Source organism: Candoia aspera, chromosome 2 (assembly GCF_035149785.1).
Source record: "Candoia aspera isolate rCanAsp1 chromosome 2, rCanAsp1.hap2, whole genome shotgun sequence".
NCBI classification, from domain to species: domain Eukaryota; kingdom Metazoa; phylum Chordata; class Lepidosauria; order Squamata; family Boidae; genus Candoia; species Candoia aspera.
In genome coordinates, this window is record NC_086154.1 from 101,441,675 (window position 1) to 101,459,310 (window position 17,636).

The 17,636-nt window shown below is 41.5% G+C and overlaps 1 protein-coding gene across 2 annotated transcripts in view; it reads right to left on the reverse strand.

Annotated features, from left to right (window-relative positions):
• The window catches only part of STX8 (syntaxin 8), a 111,506-nt gene that overhangs the window by 74,734 nt on the left and 19,136 nt on the right, over nucleotides 1-17,636 (reverse strand). For both annotated transcript variants that reach the window (XM_063292609.1, XM_063292610.1), the window contains exons 5-6: nucleotides 15,276-15,400; nucleotides 10,350-10,442 (exon numbers count right to left, since the gene is read on the reverse strand). In XM_063292609.1, coding sequence (XP_063148679.1) covers nucleotides 10,350-10,442; nucleotides 15,276-15,400 — 218 coding nt within the window. The remainder of the gene's footprint in view (nucleotides 1-10,349; nucleotides 10,443-15,275; nucleotides 15,401-17,636) is intronic.

The window sequence follows — 17,636 nt, forward strand, 5'->3', positions numbered from 1 at the left end:
ATTACATCTGTGGTTTCTGTGGCAAAGAAGAATGGTGATGTTAAAGATATTAGTAATCCACTACAACATACCTGCACTTGCCAGTGAAACTGACTTGTGATACCTTAAAAGCTGGCATCAAAGTAGTGACATCATACATCATGAAAGACAACAGTGAATATCTTATAGATTTGCATCATGCTCACTCACAGTTGAAATAAAAGTGATGCAAAATAGAAGCACTGGGTTTTGTTTGGGGAGTTAAACATTTCAGCCAGTAACAGGGGATCATCACTCAGCTACAAACAGAGTCACTGAAAGGTCTGTTCAAAGTTTCATGAATGCTTTGTGAGCAGTGTCTGGAGAAAACAGATATGGTGCAGGCAACAACAAATCAAACACCAATGATTTTGTTCTTATGTTCAAGGTTTGAGAAGAGGCTCTCTAGATCGTCAAGAGGTTGGGCAATTTTCTATGCCAAAAAAGCTGGCACACTGACAAGATGAAAAGGGGCACAAAAATAAAAAGTTACACTTGGTATGGTTGGAAACTTAAATCTAATTCCTCAATTACCAGCAATAGCACCTACCCCTGAAGTAAGATATATACAGTAGATGGTGCTTACTTTATGGTCACCCATACTGCTGGTCACACAAACCGTTCCTGTTTGTGGTGACATATATTATCCCATTCACATATGAAAACCTTAGATTTGTATATATAATGGGCTCCAAAGCTTGCCAAAGGGATGTACAGGTAGCCCTCGCTTAGTGACCACTCATTTAGCAGCTGTTCAAAGTTACGACAGCGCTGTACAAGAAGCCTTATGGCCAGTCCTTGAAGTTGTGGCCTGCACAGCGTCGTCCCCACAGTCATGTGATAACGATTTGGGTGCTTGGTAGCTGGCACACAATTACAACAGTTGCAGTATCCCATGGACACACAATGGCCATTTGCAACCTTCGTTGCTGGCTTCCGACAAGCAAAGTCAATGAGGAAGCCAGCAGGAAGTCTTAAGTTGTGGTCACATGATGCCGCACTTAATGACCATGTGCAATTTGCTTAATGACCACAGATGTAACTGCTGTCATAAGTCAGCACGGTCATGTGATCTTTCATTTTACAACCACGTTGCTTAGCCATGGAGTTCCCAGTCTCAATTACGGTCGTTAACTGAGGACTACCTGTATGGAGTATTGGGTTATTGTTATCATGGGCTGATTATGCATGTCTGTGATCTAGTATTGATTACCTTGGGCTGCCTGCATATGTTGTAATTCTTACAGACTCAGTAGAATTAGTTCTAGAAGTCTCAGTAAAACAAGCAGCAAAAAGCCTATTCCACACTCTATTGTCTAAGACTTCTTAATGGAAAAGGAGGGAAGTTTGTACAGCAGAATATGACAGCATAACAGGTTTAATGAATCAACCATTTTTGTAAGTATGCAATCTCAGGTTCCAAAGATTGCCTATAAAACAGAAGGTTATTATTGCATGTGGGGTAAAAAAGCAAGAAAAAAAGTGAAGTCTTTTGAAAGAAAATATTTGTCATTCTCTACAAAGCATTTGATTCCAAATAACCTATATTAATTCAGAGAAAAGATGGATGTTATGGGAGGGAGGGTGGTGACCGACAAGTTAAGTTCATATGAAACAGCTGTTCATTCTCAAAATAGCCATTTCTGTTTTAAGTAAGAATAATTAAAAACAGAATGGGCAATTCTTAAAAGAACTGGGGTGGGATGGAGGGCTTCTTTCATTACATTTTGATTAGAATACAGAAATCTAATAGGCCAACTTTAACCACCTTAAAACAACAAGATACTGAATGAGATTTAGAATTTACACTTATTTTCCCTGTGAACACATTGTTACAAAGCTGGGAAATTCTCTTTTCAAACAGCTTCAGCCTTTGAGGCCTGGCACTGTTGTTAGACAAAGAACACATCCAACAAGAAAATAACGCCCCCCGCCCCCATCTCATTTGAATCATATCAGAGAGCTGGAAATATACAAATTCAGTAGTTAACACTGTCCTAATATAGGAGCTATCATTATGAGAGCATGAATACCTGTTTATTACTGTTCACTTTTCACATAAAATTGGGCACGTTTGTCCTGGCACAGATCTGGTGAGCAGATGCAAACTGGATACCCCTCAACCCAGATCATATCCCAATCTGGGTTATAAGAGATTTCCCAGCAGGATCTTCTTGGCTCATCTGGTACTTTACTCCCAGAGATGGAGGAGGTGATGAATTAAAGGGCACTCATTTATTCATTCATTCATTCATTGTTCAATTTCTATCACCGCCCATCTCCCCCAAATAGGGGGACTCTGGGTGGTTTACAGTAAAATTTACAATTTAAAACCATCAAACGCATAAGTTACAATACAAAAAATCCAACATAAAAATAGAATAAATATAAAATATAAAATCCAAGTGGCACAGATTTCATTTGGTAGGGAGAACTCTATGCACCAGCCACCCCCAAGAAGAGCTATTGCCCTTCCCATCCCAAGTGAGGTGGCAGAACCAGGTCTTCAACTCCTTCTGGAAGGCCGGGAACGAAGGGGCTTTATCTTTATCTTAGGTAGAGTCTGTTCTAGGGCCAAAATTTACAATGCCCCCTTTTAAAGAGGAATTTCCAAGCTTTTGACTGGTAGCTTGGTATGAGGACAATTACATGGAGGGCTGGATGGGTGAGTGATTGAGTGCAAAAGCTCATTCAGAACTTAGGAGTCACCTATCCTGAGCCTGGAAAGGAAAGGGATAATATCTTTATCCTGTTAAGCACCCCTTCTGCTATTTCCCCCAACCCAACTCTGGAGACACCAGGATTTGCCTGAAGAAGCAGTTTAGCTATTTTAACCACTAATCAAGTAATAAAGGATAGACAACTGACAATTATTTGTCTTATTTATTCATTTATTTATTTCTCATGGGAAGCTATTAAAAGCAACTTAAAAATAAATGGCTGTGATACTATGAAGAATGAATCCTCACTAGGGGTATGCATGCATGCATGCATGCATGCATGCATTTATTACATTTATACAGCTGCCCATCTCACTGCAGTGACTCTGGACAGCTTACAAAGATAGAATACAAAAAATAATACAAAAACAATATATATATATAACCACAAAAACTATTAAAACAATTAAAAACAATAAAAACTATTAAACCATAAAAAAACATATGGGCAGTCCTTATTTAACAACCACTCATTCAGCAACCATTTAAAGTTATGACAGTGCTGAACAAGTGGTACTTATGACCAGTCCTCAAAGTTCCAGCAGTCCCAGCACTCCCGCAGTCACATGATCATGATCTGGGCACTTGGTGACCAGCTTGCACTTATGTTGGTTGCAGCATCCTACGGTCACATGATCGCTATTTGCGACCTTCCCTGCCAATTTCCCACAAGCAAAGTCAATGGGAAAGCCAGTAGGGAAGGTCACAAGTCACTCTGTTAAGTCACTCACATCCTCCCCTGCCTGGCAGCATCCACCCCCAGCCCAGTCACATTCATGCCATGCCTCGTGAGCCACCCACGTACCCTCCCTCACCCAGCAGCAGCTTAGCAGGCTCTCCACTAATGTTACTGGATCCCCAGGACAGATGGCAAAGCCATGTGTTCAGCCTCTTCCAGAAGATCAATAAGGTTGGGGCCAATCTCACCTTGGGGGGATGATGTTCCAAAGGGTGGGTGCTGTGGCAGAAAAGTCTCTCCTCTTGGGTCCCATCAGGTGACATACCTTTGTAGATGGGACCTACAACATGCCCTTTCTGCTGGATCTGATGGGACAAGTAGATATGATTGGGGAGAGGCAGTCCCTCTGATACTCTGGCCCATGTCATCTAGGGCTTTATAGGTCATCACCAGAAAATGATCAAATGACTCAATTACTTCGTGATTATTTAGTTCTATCAGATTGTTCCTGCTATTTGAATGATATATACAGTTCACCTTCCTTTAAGCTTTCAAAGCAGAGATACAGGTGCTACATTATGTCACACCCCCATGACTTCCACCGCACTCCCACTGGAGTGGGGGAATTTCTCTACATTTTACACAGTGTATATTTCAGTTACAGTAACCACCAGGAGGCAGTATGTGATTCATCCTTATTAGGAAACTTCAGATATTTATTGTAATTTCTTTGATTGTTGTGAGCTGACACATTGACAGTCAGGTGGCATACAAGTTAAATAAATAAATAAGCAAGCAAGCCAGTTATTCAAACACTGAATATTTATGTTAACACCTCAGGTTTCTCAGATGCAGCCAAAGCATCTGGTCCATACTGAGTTGTTAAAACATGCTTGAATGGATTATATCAACCGTTGTGAATAGGGAGACAAAATTCCACTTGGAGTCTGGAAAAATCTTTCTAGATTTCCTAGGCCAGAACTCAAGTAAGATGTTTCCATTTGCAGAAGTTACAGTACAAGCCTTAGACTGCCTTAAGAAATGACATTTATATACTGCTTAAGTGCTATGAATAAGTGCTTATCATTTGCTTAAAACAAGGACTTATTATTGCTTAGAGACCATTATCTCTTATGCATCTGAATGGAGCCATAAGATTTAAAAAGTTAAAATTATAGCAAATCCTGACTCAAGATGGCTGATGTAAGTTATGAATGTCAATGCCTTCTACAGTTTTAGTGTAAATTGGTACCAGTTTGGATAAAACTAACTTAAGTCTGCTCTTTGGTTATTTAAAATTCATGAAAGGGAGCCAGTGATGAAAAAAGAAACCTCTGCAAGTGGGACCATGACATTGCTAAGCACTCTGCTGAATTTCTTTGAATACAAATTAGAATTTACTTTTCTTTTTTAAAAAATGTCCACCTATTTTTCCCCTTCGGGCTTTTGCTTTAATTCTGTAATCCAAGAACAGCTGAAATTGTGCTTTTGAAGGTTTGAAATTATTTTTTGGAAGTTATAAATGGAAGCTTAGCATGCCAATACAATTGAGGAAGGCTACAGTAATTTTTGTGAACTTATTTTCAAGTCTGATCTCATTCCATCATGTCCTCAATATGCCACAAATGAATAAGCCTAGGGTTGTATAGAAAGCAAGCCTATTAACTTGTGTGTATCTTTCTGACAGGCTCAATAACCCAGGAAACCCAGGAAAAAAATGGCTTAAGTTGAGAGAAGAGTGAAAAATAGGAATGAAGTTACTACACATTCATTTGGCCACATGGAAAGTTAGTTAAGCTATGGCACCTTTTCCTTAAAGAAGCTAATCAGCAAAGAAGGGTCGAACATTCAAGACAAGTTGTTTTTTGCCAACTCAAAACTCTTGCAATCCCCTTTACAACTCACCATGTGAGATCAAATATTTGTAGAGTTTGTAGTGCTGGCAGTGTTCCAAAGTATGAAGTTTTTCCTACCATAGTTTTCCAAAATCTGGAAAAGTTCTGGATTTGTTCCTTTGGGTCCTTTGAACCATTATGTCAGTGAAACAGCCCATTCAATATGGTTGTGCAGTGATCTGGATTTAAAGGGGAAAAGGGGATTCAAAATGGGTACATACTGTATGTCATACCTGTCAGAACCCCTTAAATCAATCACATTTGTTCCTGGCGTTTCAAGCTCAGGAAAAAAAAAGCTTATTTAAAGAATGGAGGACAGATGTGACATGCATACCTCTACACACTCCAATCACCTTATCCCGTATGCATCTGGATCACTGCAGAATCCTAATGCTTAACATCAAAACTATCAACTGAATGCTTGAGGAAGTGGAAAGGGGTATAACAGATTTCTATAGTTACATTCATGTAAGATCAAATTAATCCCATTAAAGCTTGGGGTCTGAAATTATTTGAAAATACCACTACTGCATGTTTGTCCCTTCACTGAACCTTGCATATAATTACCTGATTTGCTATAAATAAGAAAATTTATTCAAATGCATAAGCAGAGAGTTGGAGGGCACAGGATCCATCTTTATCTGCTTTAGTCAGACTCCAACTAATCCAGTAATTCAGATCATCCTAGTTGTTGAATTTCAGAGAGCCTTCCAGTTCCAGAGAACCTTCCAGATTCAAAGAAACTGAAAAAAGTTCAGAAAAGGAAAACCAGGATGATCACGCACCTAGAAACTTAAGTCGTATGAAGACAGACTGAAAAAGTTGGGTATATTTAATCTTGAGAAAATACAACTCGGGCAAGCACTCTTAAACACTTGAAACAATTCACATAGTAGGACAAGACCTGGTTTTTCTTGTTTCAGAGTGCAGAACATGGAATAATGGCATGATATAGGAAGGCAGATTTCTATTGAAATCTAGAGCAAATCTTCCAGCTAGAGCAATTCAACAGTGAACCATTTACCCAGAGATATGTTCAGCTCTCTTTCATTGGTTATGTTCAGATGAAAACTAGACAGACATTTGTCTGGAACGCTTTACTTTGAATTTCTGCCCTAAGCCCAGAATTGGATTGCGAAGTCTAATTGGCCACTTCCTACTCTATGATTCATCCCTCACCAATCCACTGTGCAAGGCATGGAGAAAGTAAAGTGCTTTCCTCTGTACCTAGCAGTCTCATAAAGGGAAGGCTCATTCCATCCCTCCTTTGACAGATTTCTGCCCTTCTTTGCTAGCTGTGGAAGAAAGAGTTTCATGCCTTTTCTCTCTTGGCCATGAAAGACCAGTCTTTTCTCCACAGCCCAGCAGGGAAATCAAAAAGATTGCCAGAAGAGAGAGGGGTAACTCCATCTTTCCTCTTCCAGTTGCCTTTTCAATACTGGTTATGAAAGAAAGTTAGGCATTTCCTCCCGAAGCAGACATATAAAAAAGTGACTGATGTGTTCCTAGCCCACCAGTCTGCCTGACAGAAGATTTTTTGAATGTAGCCTGCTAATCTTCTGATCCATCTTTTTAGATACCCACAAAGCAAAGCAGATGGTAGATGTAGCACCATGGAAAGCTCCAAATGAACATTTTGCTTCAGGAGATGTGAGAAGAGAACTGAAGTCTTTGCTCAGCAGTAAGTCTGGTGAGACATTCTAAGGAAGAGCTTTGCTGTCTTCTGCTACCATCTAGTGGTTTGCAAGGGAATATTTAAAAAGCAAATTACTCCCTCTCCTATCGTATTCCGATCAGCATTACCCACATTTAATAAATAAAATATACTAAAAATGAGACATACCTTTCTATAAAGATACCATACTTTCTATGATACAGCACTGCTGTAAATATTTACTTAATAATCCAAAGTTTAGAAATTAAAAGCCAAATCATCAGTAAAGGCATTGGATATTGTTTTCATGTTCTCAAACAAAAATTTGCAGCAATTGTCATCCCTTCCCTTGATGACCTCTGGATTACTTTTCAAATATAGGCAAACAGAGCTCTTATAACAAAAATGTATCCAGATTACATGAAATTAGACTCAAGAAGGTATGTCCTTACTCTGTTCAGATGTAGCTAATGATTGAAAACTCATTGCTCATTGTTAATCTTAGAATGGTGACTGTTATAACTTCTACAGGGGTTTGATGAATGGGCATGAAGAATTCCCTGCCTTGTCTGTTGGCAATACTGTTGAAGCCTTGGCTGATCTGTGGACCATGAAGATGGCCCAAGGAGCTGACACAATTGTTCCTAAATGCCCACCCTCTAGCAGAGCCTAATCAGCAGCTACATTTATGAGGCAGCCAAGAGCAATGAAGGGGATAATTGGAGAACTGGAGAACAAGAGGAAGAACTGAGGATAAATTGGATAAGCACAGAGTGGGGCCCTATTTAAGGCCCATCTGCAGTCCTGCTCTTTGGGAGCGGATATAGTGAAGAGTTATATAGTGAAGACTTCTCTGCTTCTGTTGCATAGTTTACACCAGTGATAATGTACGGCATTTCTTCCATCAAGATGCTAAGGGAAGGGGAGTCAGAACAATTGGTGGCTCATTGTGTTCAGATCTGCCTTGACCTGGATCCCACATGTTTAAAAGAAACATTGCAAAGCCTTCCCTAGATTGAAAACTTTTAAATTAGCCAGTCTCATTTTTCCATTCTTAGGTAAAGTGATCATCACTGGCCACTTATTGCTGCAATCCAGTCCTACCTCTTTTTTTCTCTCTTCCCGCTGCATTTCACAGCTTGGAAACCATTAAGAAGGTAATAAAAATAATAATACTTGTAATCCAAAACAGGAAGGTGGTTTTGATAATCCAAAACAATATTGCAATGGTTAGTTTTTTTGGAGATTCTTTAAATTTCACTGCAGAAAGGAAACGGTGTTCAGCGACAGGAGCAAAGGCTGCATTGGGAGTTAAGCAGTCAGCCTTCAAAGAAAAAAGAGCTGGGTAGGTACTAGATGATAAAATGCAGCTGGGGAGAGTCAAAGACCCCTTCGGCCACCTTTCTTAGCTTAACTCTTGGCTTAGGTTCCTAACAGTTAATAACAATACCACAAACTCCAGAGCAGGAGAGGAAAAACTCCTATCAACAGAGTGACCGAACTCTGCCCCCCAGCACCATCTCTGGGATTACTGTCAGCTTTTGATAGTATCAACCATAGTATCCTTCTGATCTATCTGGCTGAGTTGGGACTTAGGGTCACTATTTTGCAGAGGTTCTGATCGTTCTTGATGGAGCATGCCCAAAAGGTGGTGCTGTGGGACTACAGTTTGACACAAGCTGCTGATCCATCATGTCCCACAGGGTTCTATCTTATCTTCTAGGTTTTAACATATGGATGAAACTGCTGAGTGAGGTCATTCAGAGCTTTGGAATGGGTTACCATCACTATGCTGATGATACCCTGGCCTACTCCTCCCTACCATCTAACTCCAAGAAAACAACTGGCAGCCCTAAACTCAGTAATAAACAAAATAAAGGAGAACAAGTTGAAATTAAATCCTGACAAAACAGAAGTGCTTCAGGTAAGCAGAAAGCTGCACTTGAGGACTGAGGTGAAGTCTGTCCAGCCATGGATGTCTGGGACGAGACCCACACAAGCAACCATTCTTTGAGCAGCAATCATCCATGCCTTGGTTATATTCTGCTGTGACCACTGTTCTTAATGTGGGGCTGTTCCTGGAAGTGTTCTGAAATTGCAACTAGTACAAAATGCAAGTCCTTGGCAGCTAACTGGTACAAGTTACAGGGATTGTAAGACATATTTATGAAAAGATCTGTACTAGTTTCCAGGTGTTTATTGGGCATCATCTAAAATGGTACTGGTTGTCACCTGAAAGCCCTACATGGCACAGGGCCACATTATATGTAGGAGCACCCATCTGTGATTGTCCCTGTATGCCCCATCAGGGTTAGCAGAGTGGACATGTTCCATGTCCTGTGTATTATGGAGTACCATTTGGTGGGACCTAGGAATCTTACCTTCTCTGTTGCAGTGCCTGCTCTGTGGAACAGCATTCCCATGGAAATCCAGATGGCCTTGACTATATTGGCCTTTTGTAAGGCATTAAAGCCCTGGTTGTTCCCCCAGGCTTTTGGGCCAGGAAGTTCAGTGAGCACTGTTGGCTGATTTGTTTGGTTTCTGTCCTTAGACTAGAAGTGGAATGTTTTTAGACCATGTGTGTTTGGTTTCTGTCCTTAGACTAGAAGTGGAATGTTTTTAGACCATGTGTGTATGTTTATCTTATTGCTTCTACTTGTTATTTATACTGTGTTTCTGTTTTGGTTTCAGTTCTTGTTCAGCACCTAGAGTCACAATATTGTGAGATGGGCAGCTATATAAATTGTTTCAATCACTCAATCAATCAATCAAGGAAATAAGTAAGTGCTGGTGGTGACCTTTAAAGCCCTAAATGGTTTAGGTCCTGACCATCTGCCTCTCCCATTATGAACCTGTCCAGTTATTTAGATCAGCAAGAGAGGCCCTTTTGAAGATCTCTCTCCCACCCACTACCAAAAGTTAATTTACGTGGCACATAGGAGAGAACCTTCTTCTTTATGGGCCCAAGACCTTGGAACGCATTCCCCAAGGAGATGTGTTTAGCCCTCACTCTCATGGTATTCAGTAAAATGACCAAAAACCCCACCATTCTTCCATCAAGCTTTTGTTACCTGAACTGGTTTTAATGACACTGATTTTAATTTTTACCTCTGCTTTTAAATGTATTGTTTTTATTTTTGTATCTTACAATTTGCATTTTAACTGCTGTAAGCTTTGTTATAATTGTTGAGTGTGAATAAAAAAGAGATATGAAACAAAAGTTTTAGAGAACCTGTTTTTGTTTTGTTTTGTAAATTGTACTTCCTTGTAGCTACGATATGATCTTTCCCAAATTATGGATAAGTGTTTCCATTTTCATAAATATAACAGTGAATTTAACAGATATATCAAATTCTAAACATTGTTTTGCCTAATGGACTTACCATTCTGTTCCTCTAATTCATTTCCAATTTCCTGTCCCATCTGTTTTTGGCGAGATAAGATTGAAGACAGTGCATCAAGACCAGCATCTTGTTCTGTATGAGAAAGCAAAACAAGGTCAGTGAATATAAATTTCAGGTTAATAAATTCCCGATTTATAGAAAAAAATTGCTGAGGAAATGTCCAAGCTTGGGTTTAAACTATTAAAATGTATTACCTGAAAGAAAACTTGCTAATGGCTGGATAATAAATTGAAAAGTCAAATCTTAATATTTATTTATTTATTTATATTTCAAATTTCCATCACCGCCCATCTCCCCCAAAAAGGGGACTCTGGGTGGTTTACGATCAAAGTTAAAACACATAAATTACAGTATAAATACTCTATAAAATCAGATAAATATACAATAGAGAATATAAAATCCAGCAGCTAAGATCTTGTTTGTTGGGGAGAGATCTATAATAGCCACCCCCAGGATGAACTGGTGCCCCTCCCACCCCAAGCAAGGCGGCAGAACCAGATTTTTAGGTTCTTCCGGAAGTCCAGGAGCGAATGGGCCTGTCTCAGCTCCGGGGGCAGAATGTTCCAAAGGGCGAGTGCCACTGCAGAGAAGGCCCGCCTCCTGGACCCCGCCAGGTGGAATTCCTTTATCGGCGGGGTTCGTAGCATGCCCTCTCTGCATGACTGGGTGAGGCGGGTCAATGTTATGGGGATGAGGCGGTCCCTCAGGTAACCTGGTCCCATGCCATGTAGGGTTTTAAAGGTCATAACCGATACCTTGAATTGGACCCGGAAGCAAACTGGTACCCAGTGCAGCTTGCGCAGCAGTGGTGTCACATGTGCAGATCTTGGGGCACCAATAACTGCTCGCACGGCCACATTCTGGACCAGTTGAAGCTTCCGGATACTCTTCAAGGGTAGCCCCATGTACAGCACATTGCAATAGTCTATGTGGGAGATGACCAGGGCATGAGTGACTGTTCGGAGGGCCTCTCAATCCACGAAAGGGCGTAACTGGGCACAACACAAAGTTGTGCAAAGGCCCTTCTGGCCATGACTGCCACCTGCTCATCAAGCAGGAGTTGTGAGTCCAGGAGGACCCCTAAATTACACACCAGGTCTGAATGGGGCAGTGCAACCCCATCCAGAACTAAAGATAACTTCCCGGACACAGAAGAATCATCAACCCACAGCCACTCCGTCTTACCAGGGTTCAGTTGAAGCCTGTTGTTCCCCATCCAGACCCCCACAGCTCCCAGGCACTTGGGGAGGGCAGCTACTGCATCATTTACCTCACCCGGGATGGAGATATATAACTGAGTATCATTGGCATATTGATGATACCTCATCCCGTGGTGACGGATGATCTCGCCCAGCAGTTTCATGTAGATGTTGAATAGGAGAGGAGAGAGAACCGAACCCTGTGGCACCCCGCAATTGAGGGGTCGAGGAGCAGATCTCTCCTTTCCTATCATCACTGATTGGGACCAGCCCTGGAGGAAGGAGAAGAACCAGCGCAAAACTACGCCACCCACCCCCAACTCCCTGAGCCAACCCAAAAGGATACTATGGTCGATGGTATCGAAAGCCGCTGAGAGGTCAAGAAGAGCCAGGATGGATGCACTCCCTCCATCCCGCTCTCGCCAGAGATCATCCATAAGTGCGACCAATGCAGTCTCTGTCCCATATCCTGGCCTGAAACCTGACTGAAAGGGGTCCAGATAATCCATTTCCTCCAGAATCCTCTGGAGCTGCAAAGCAACCACTTTCTCAACCACCTTTCCCAAAAAGGGAAGGTGGGAGACAGGGCGAAAATTGCCCAGTATAGTAGGGTCCAGGGATGGCTTCTTGAGGAGGGGGTGTACCAGCGCCTCCTTGAAGGCAGCCGGGAACTCCCCCTCCCTCAAGGATGTATTAACCATCGCCTGGACCCAACCACAAGTCACCTCCCAAGCCGATTTTACCAGCCAGGAGGGTCAAGGGTCAAGATGGCATGTGGTTGCATTTGCGGTCCGGAGGATCCTGTCCACTTCCTCAGGCCCAACAGGATCAAACCGTTCCCAGATAACAGGGTAAGTATGTCCCCTCGGCATCTCGCCAGACTGTGCTTCACGCTTAGAGTCCAACTTAGAACGAATCTGAGCAATTTTATCCTGCAGATGCTCAGAAAACTCCTCCGCACAGCCCTGTAAATGGATCACCAAATCCCCCTTACCCAAGAGGGATCGGCTAATCCTAAAAAGGGACACCGGGCAGCATTCTGCGGATGCAGTAAGAGTGGAAAAATATTGGCATTTTGCCACTCTTACCGCCACAAGGTAGGCCTTAATGGCGGCTCTAGCTTGTGTTCGGTCAGATTCGCTCCTTGTCTTTCTCCAGCGGCACTCTAGACGTCTCTTAATCCTCTTCAGAACCCGCAACTCCTCCGTAAACCATGGGGAGTGCCGGGTCGGATGAGGCAAGAGAGGTCGCACAGGCGCAATCCTGTCCAAGGCCCCTGCCGCATCCCTATTCCAGGCCGCGGCTAGGGCCTCTGCTGGACCATGCAGTAGATCCTTGGGTATAACCCCCAGCTCCCTCTGAAACCTTACCGGGTCCATCAGTCGCCGGGGGCGGACCAATCGAATGGGTCCTGCCTCCCTGCGGAGTGGGGCAGCACCAGAGAATCTCAAGGCCACCAGGGTGTGATCTGACCATGACAATGGGGACAGCTGTAGCTCTCCCCTCAGATCACATTGCCACTGCTCTGACAAGAAAACCAAGTTTTAATAATGTCCCCGGCCCATCACCACCTCAATAGAGTGACCCGCCCTACAGCCCCCAGAGTTTCCAAGCCCAATTGCCTCCATTCCCAGACCTCCGGAAACCCTAGGTTGAAACAAGAGTCCCCTCCCTCAAACATCCAACCTCTCACACACAACCAATCTCAAGTGATGGCAGGCCCTCCCAGTGCACCAGCTCTCGTTCTCGGCACTGTTTGGGCCTAGCCACCACCTATACACATATACACACACTCACTGTGCCCCCCCAACCTCTCTCACTGATCATGGGGGCACCCCACCCATTCCTACCCTCCCTATCTCTCACTTAGGGGGGATACTCTTACATAAATAAAAAATATACTAGAACTTATAGAAACAGCATGTAAGTTAACTGTCAGAAAAAAGAAATCCAGCACCTATTCCTGAAACAGTATCTTTATTTGCACAAATGAGGGTTTATACAGTCATTGTGATCTCTGAATTTCTATGAACTTTCCATCAGGCAAAACAGTTAAAAATCCAGGAAAAAAGAAGAGAGAATCATGGAATTTTGACATATTACATAATTATTGTACTACTTATTTTCTGGATTTTTAGCCATCTTGGTTGATGAAAAAGCTAGTTTTAGAGTTGGAAACTGGAAAGTTGGATTTTATCAGCGGGCCTAATAGATATTACCTCAATACAGATTTACAGTGAATGCTGACAGTGCTGGGTAATTTCTCAAGAATAACATTTAGTCAAAAGTCCCAAACACTTGAGAAATTGGATGCATAGCTATTCCTCCATCACAAAAGCACTGGATTTTCTGGCATACTCATACAGTTTCCCAATTAAGCCTTTCTGATTTTCCAAGGAAGGTTTAACATGATTGAGAAACAAATAGGTGAAGCACGTACCAATGAATCTAAAGGCTTTTTCAAGCTGTGTGCTAATGTAGCATTCATTGGGGAGTTAATCCAACTTTTGGCAGAGAGAGCTGTAATAAGCGCTGACACAACTCAAGTCTCCCTATTTCCAAATGTAATCTGGAGCACATGGCATTACCATAGCCTTACTTCCTAAGTGAATTAAATTATTACATTTTGCCCATAGTCTTGGAGAGAGTTAATGATTTTTCCCAACTATCCACTAACTACTATAAACTATCCACTAACTACTATAAATGGCATCTGCAGAAAGGAAAAAAAAAGACTTTTATGTGCAAAAAGGCAAACAAGAAGAATAATGTGGCAGCTGTTGAAATTAAGATGTTCAGAAATTAAAGATGTTAACAATGTATCTAATTACTGTAGGAAGGTTACTACGCTAGGCCTAACTGCCATTTACTGTATGCAAAGAAGCTTTCCAATATGCCACATGTCCACAAAATCTTTAGAAAAACTCTAGAACAGCAGAAAATATTTAAGAAGAAAGCTGGTTTGGAGGCAGTAAAACCTCAGGCAACAGAAATGGTGACAGACTGGATAGTACATTGGGAACAAAAGCCTTTCTTCTATCAAAAAAAAAAATTAAAAACCACATGGTGTAAGAGGACCTATTTTTAAAAATTGAGTCTAGGGAATAACAGCAGTACAGAAGCATTGAGAAAGGGTAATGTGAAGAAGGAATCCTGCGGATCAGGAAGGACCTGACAATATAATAAGCATATTTATTTCAATCATATATTGATTAAAATGAGTTTTCCCTGCCTGAAATCAATGTAAGCAAAGTAGTCAACCATTTCCAAAAACACCATGCCAGTAATCACAGGCACAGATGGCTGATACTTTCCCAGAGATGTGGAAGAATCAGGCACACAGAGCATGGCATCTAATAACATGCGTCTGCTTAAGGAATTCCAGGCTGACACCTTCTTAGCGCCTCACAGTAATTATTTGCAAATATAGAAAGGATGAAACAGAGAAACTATTCTAGAAGCAAAATAAACATTTATCCAAGGATTCAAACATCCTGGATAAGTCTTTGCAAAACAAATACTGCAAAAAAGTTATACCTATTTTAAGAAGGATTTAAAGATACCCCTCCCACAAAAAAAATGTACACAATGGAAGATTTTTGGATCTAAGAAACAGAGGGATATGATCAGTACGAATTCATCAGGTATAAAGCTAACACAAAAGTTGACAAGACTAAGATTTGAAAACAAGGAAGGAAGGATTTACCTTCTATAATTCTCTGTTGTTGCTGCCGGATATCATCAAAGTCAAGTCCTCTCGTTTCCTCAGGCTCCTCCACAAGCCATGGGTTTGTTACTTCTCTTCTAACCCCTCCTGCCATTAGGCTAGACCTAAAAATATTTTTTTTTAAAAAAAATAATGCACCTATCAGTGGCATTTTGTAACAGAGCTGATTCTGCTGACAGCATATTTAGACTAATGCAAAGAACATGGATATACAATGGAGATCTATTTTGGGGAATCTAATTATGCAATATGTCACTCATTTATAAAAACACTGATAAAAATCAGATATCAAATGACCCGAAAGGGAAAAGTAATTTAGTGCTTAATTCTGAAGGAGTATCTATAAAAAGTCTCGTTTTTATATTTAAAACACTTTTTTCCATATCTCCTTTAAAGTACTAGAGACAATTACAAAAACTCACAGAAAACAAACTAATTAAATTACAAGAGTCTTCCTCATATTTTTCCTAAGACTTTTTTAAAAATAAAAATAAATAATTCTCATTAATAGTCTCACACCCAAAGACGGCATGAGGCAATGTAAAAGGAAAGCAAAGATTTCATTTTCAACAATAGTACCCAAAATACCTATACAGTCTTAAAATCAAATGGAAAACATCCAATGCATACTGTACTCAAATAAGCATAATATCCATTAACTTTGTAACTTTACTTCCAAATAAGCATGCATAGGATAAGACTGTTAGCCCTTCGAAATAGTAGTACAAAAATAATGAGTTTCCTCTCCCACCCCACAATAGTGAGAAAAATATTTCAAAATTTCTATCAGAGTTCAGGAGCACAGACAAACGTGGTTTTTTAGCATGAGAGTTCGCCCATTGGCTAAAATGAAGCTGCACGGTTACAGCTCATGCAGTTCTATGTCTCATCCAGTACTGGTATTTTCTTTCTTGATTCTGTCTTTGAAAAACGACACAACCTTACATTTAGATTGCGACTGCACTGGCCAAACACTCCAGGTTGCATCAGATATCCTTGTCCCCTGAATGCATCAAATGTTAACGGAGAGGAACACATATAAGCCTTCCATCTGAAGTTGCTAAGCATCTATACATAGCGTAATCTTCAAATTGTGTTTCAGACCTATTTCATATTACAGATGAAAAATCCACAAATGAAATAATCTGGAGCAGGGTTTCTCATCCAGGGTTCCATGAGAGGTCACTAGGGGTTCCCTGGGAGGTCCCGATTTATTTTAAAAAATTACTTCAAATTTGGGCAACTTTACATTTAAGAGGTAAGTTTTATTCTTTAAGAACATTGTCAATGCATATATACAGGCCTACACATGAAACAAATATAATAATTTTGTAACTTCTGGCCTATATTTGAGCCTGAATGTGCAGGGGTTCCCCAAGGCCTGAAAAATATTTCAAGGATTCCTCCAGGGTCAAAAGTTGAGAAAGGCTGATTTGGACTTATTCACATTGAATGTATGTCCATTAACTGAATGCTATGTTTCCTCCATGGGCATCCACGGAAAGTGGAACACAGAGAGAGCAATAAGGCAGTGCTATGGAGTGAACAATTCTTTGAAACTCTGGGCAGTTCTCAAATCTCTATAATCTTAATTTCAAGAGTATAGTTTTTTAAAAGCCACAATACAGGTAGTCCTTGGCTAACAACCACTAGTTCAGTGACCGTTTGAAGTTTGGCACTGAACAAGGGGTACTTATGACCTGTCCTCAAAGTTCCAGCACCCCAGCACCCCCATGGTCATGTGATTGTGATCTGAGTACTTAGCAACCGGCTTGCACTTACAACGGTTGCGGCATCCCACAGTCACATGATTGCCATTTGTGACCTTCCCTGCTGGCTTCCCACAAGCAAAGTCCATGGGGAAACCAGCAGGGAAGATCACAAACTCTTGTAAGTCGCTCGCACTCCAGTGGCTTTTCCCCCGAGGAGCCTAACTATGGAGCCCACACCCCCAACCCCACAGCAGCCATCTGCACAGCTTTTTCCATCTGGCAACAACCACCCCTGGCCCCACAGCCTCACACCACACCAGCAACGTGTGCACACACCCCACCCAGCAGCAGCCACTTATCTGCCTGCCAGTCTGCTTGCGAGCCACCTGGGACTTGTGACTTTCTGCCAGCTTCCCCATTGACTTTGCTTGTTGGAAGCTGGCAGGAAGTTGCAAGGAGGTCCTTGCTTAACTACCAGCGATCCTAGCTTAACAATGGCAATGTGGAGTGCCGGGATTGCCAGCACTAAGTGATGGAGTCATGTGATGTCATGCTTTACAACCCCATTGCTTAGCGACAGAAATTCCAGTCCCAATTGCCATTGCAACCCAAGTACTACCTGTGGTAC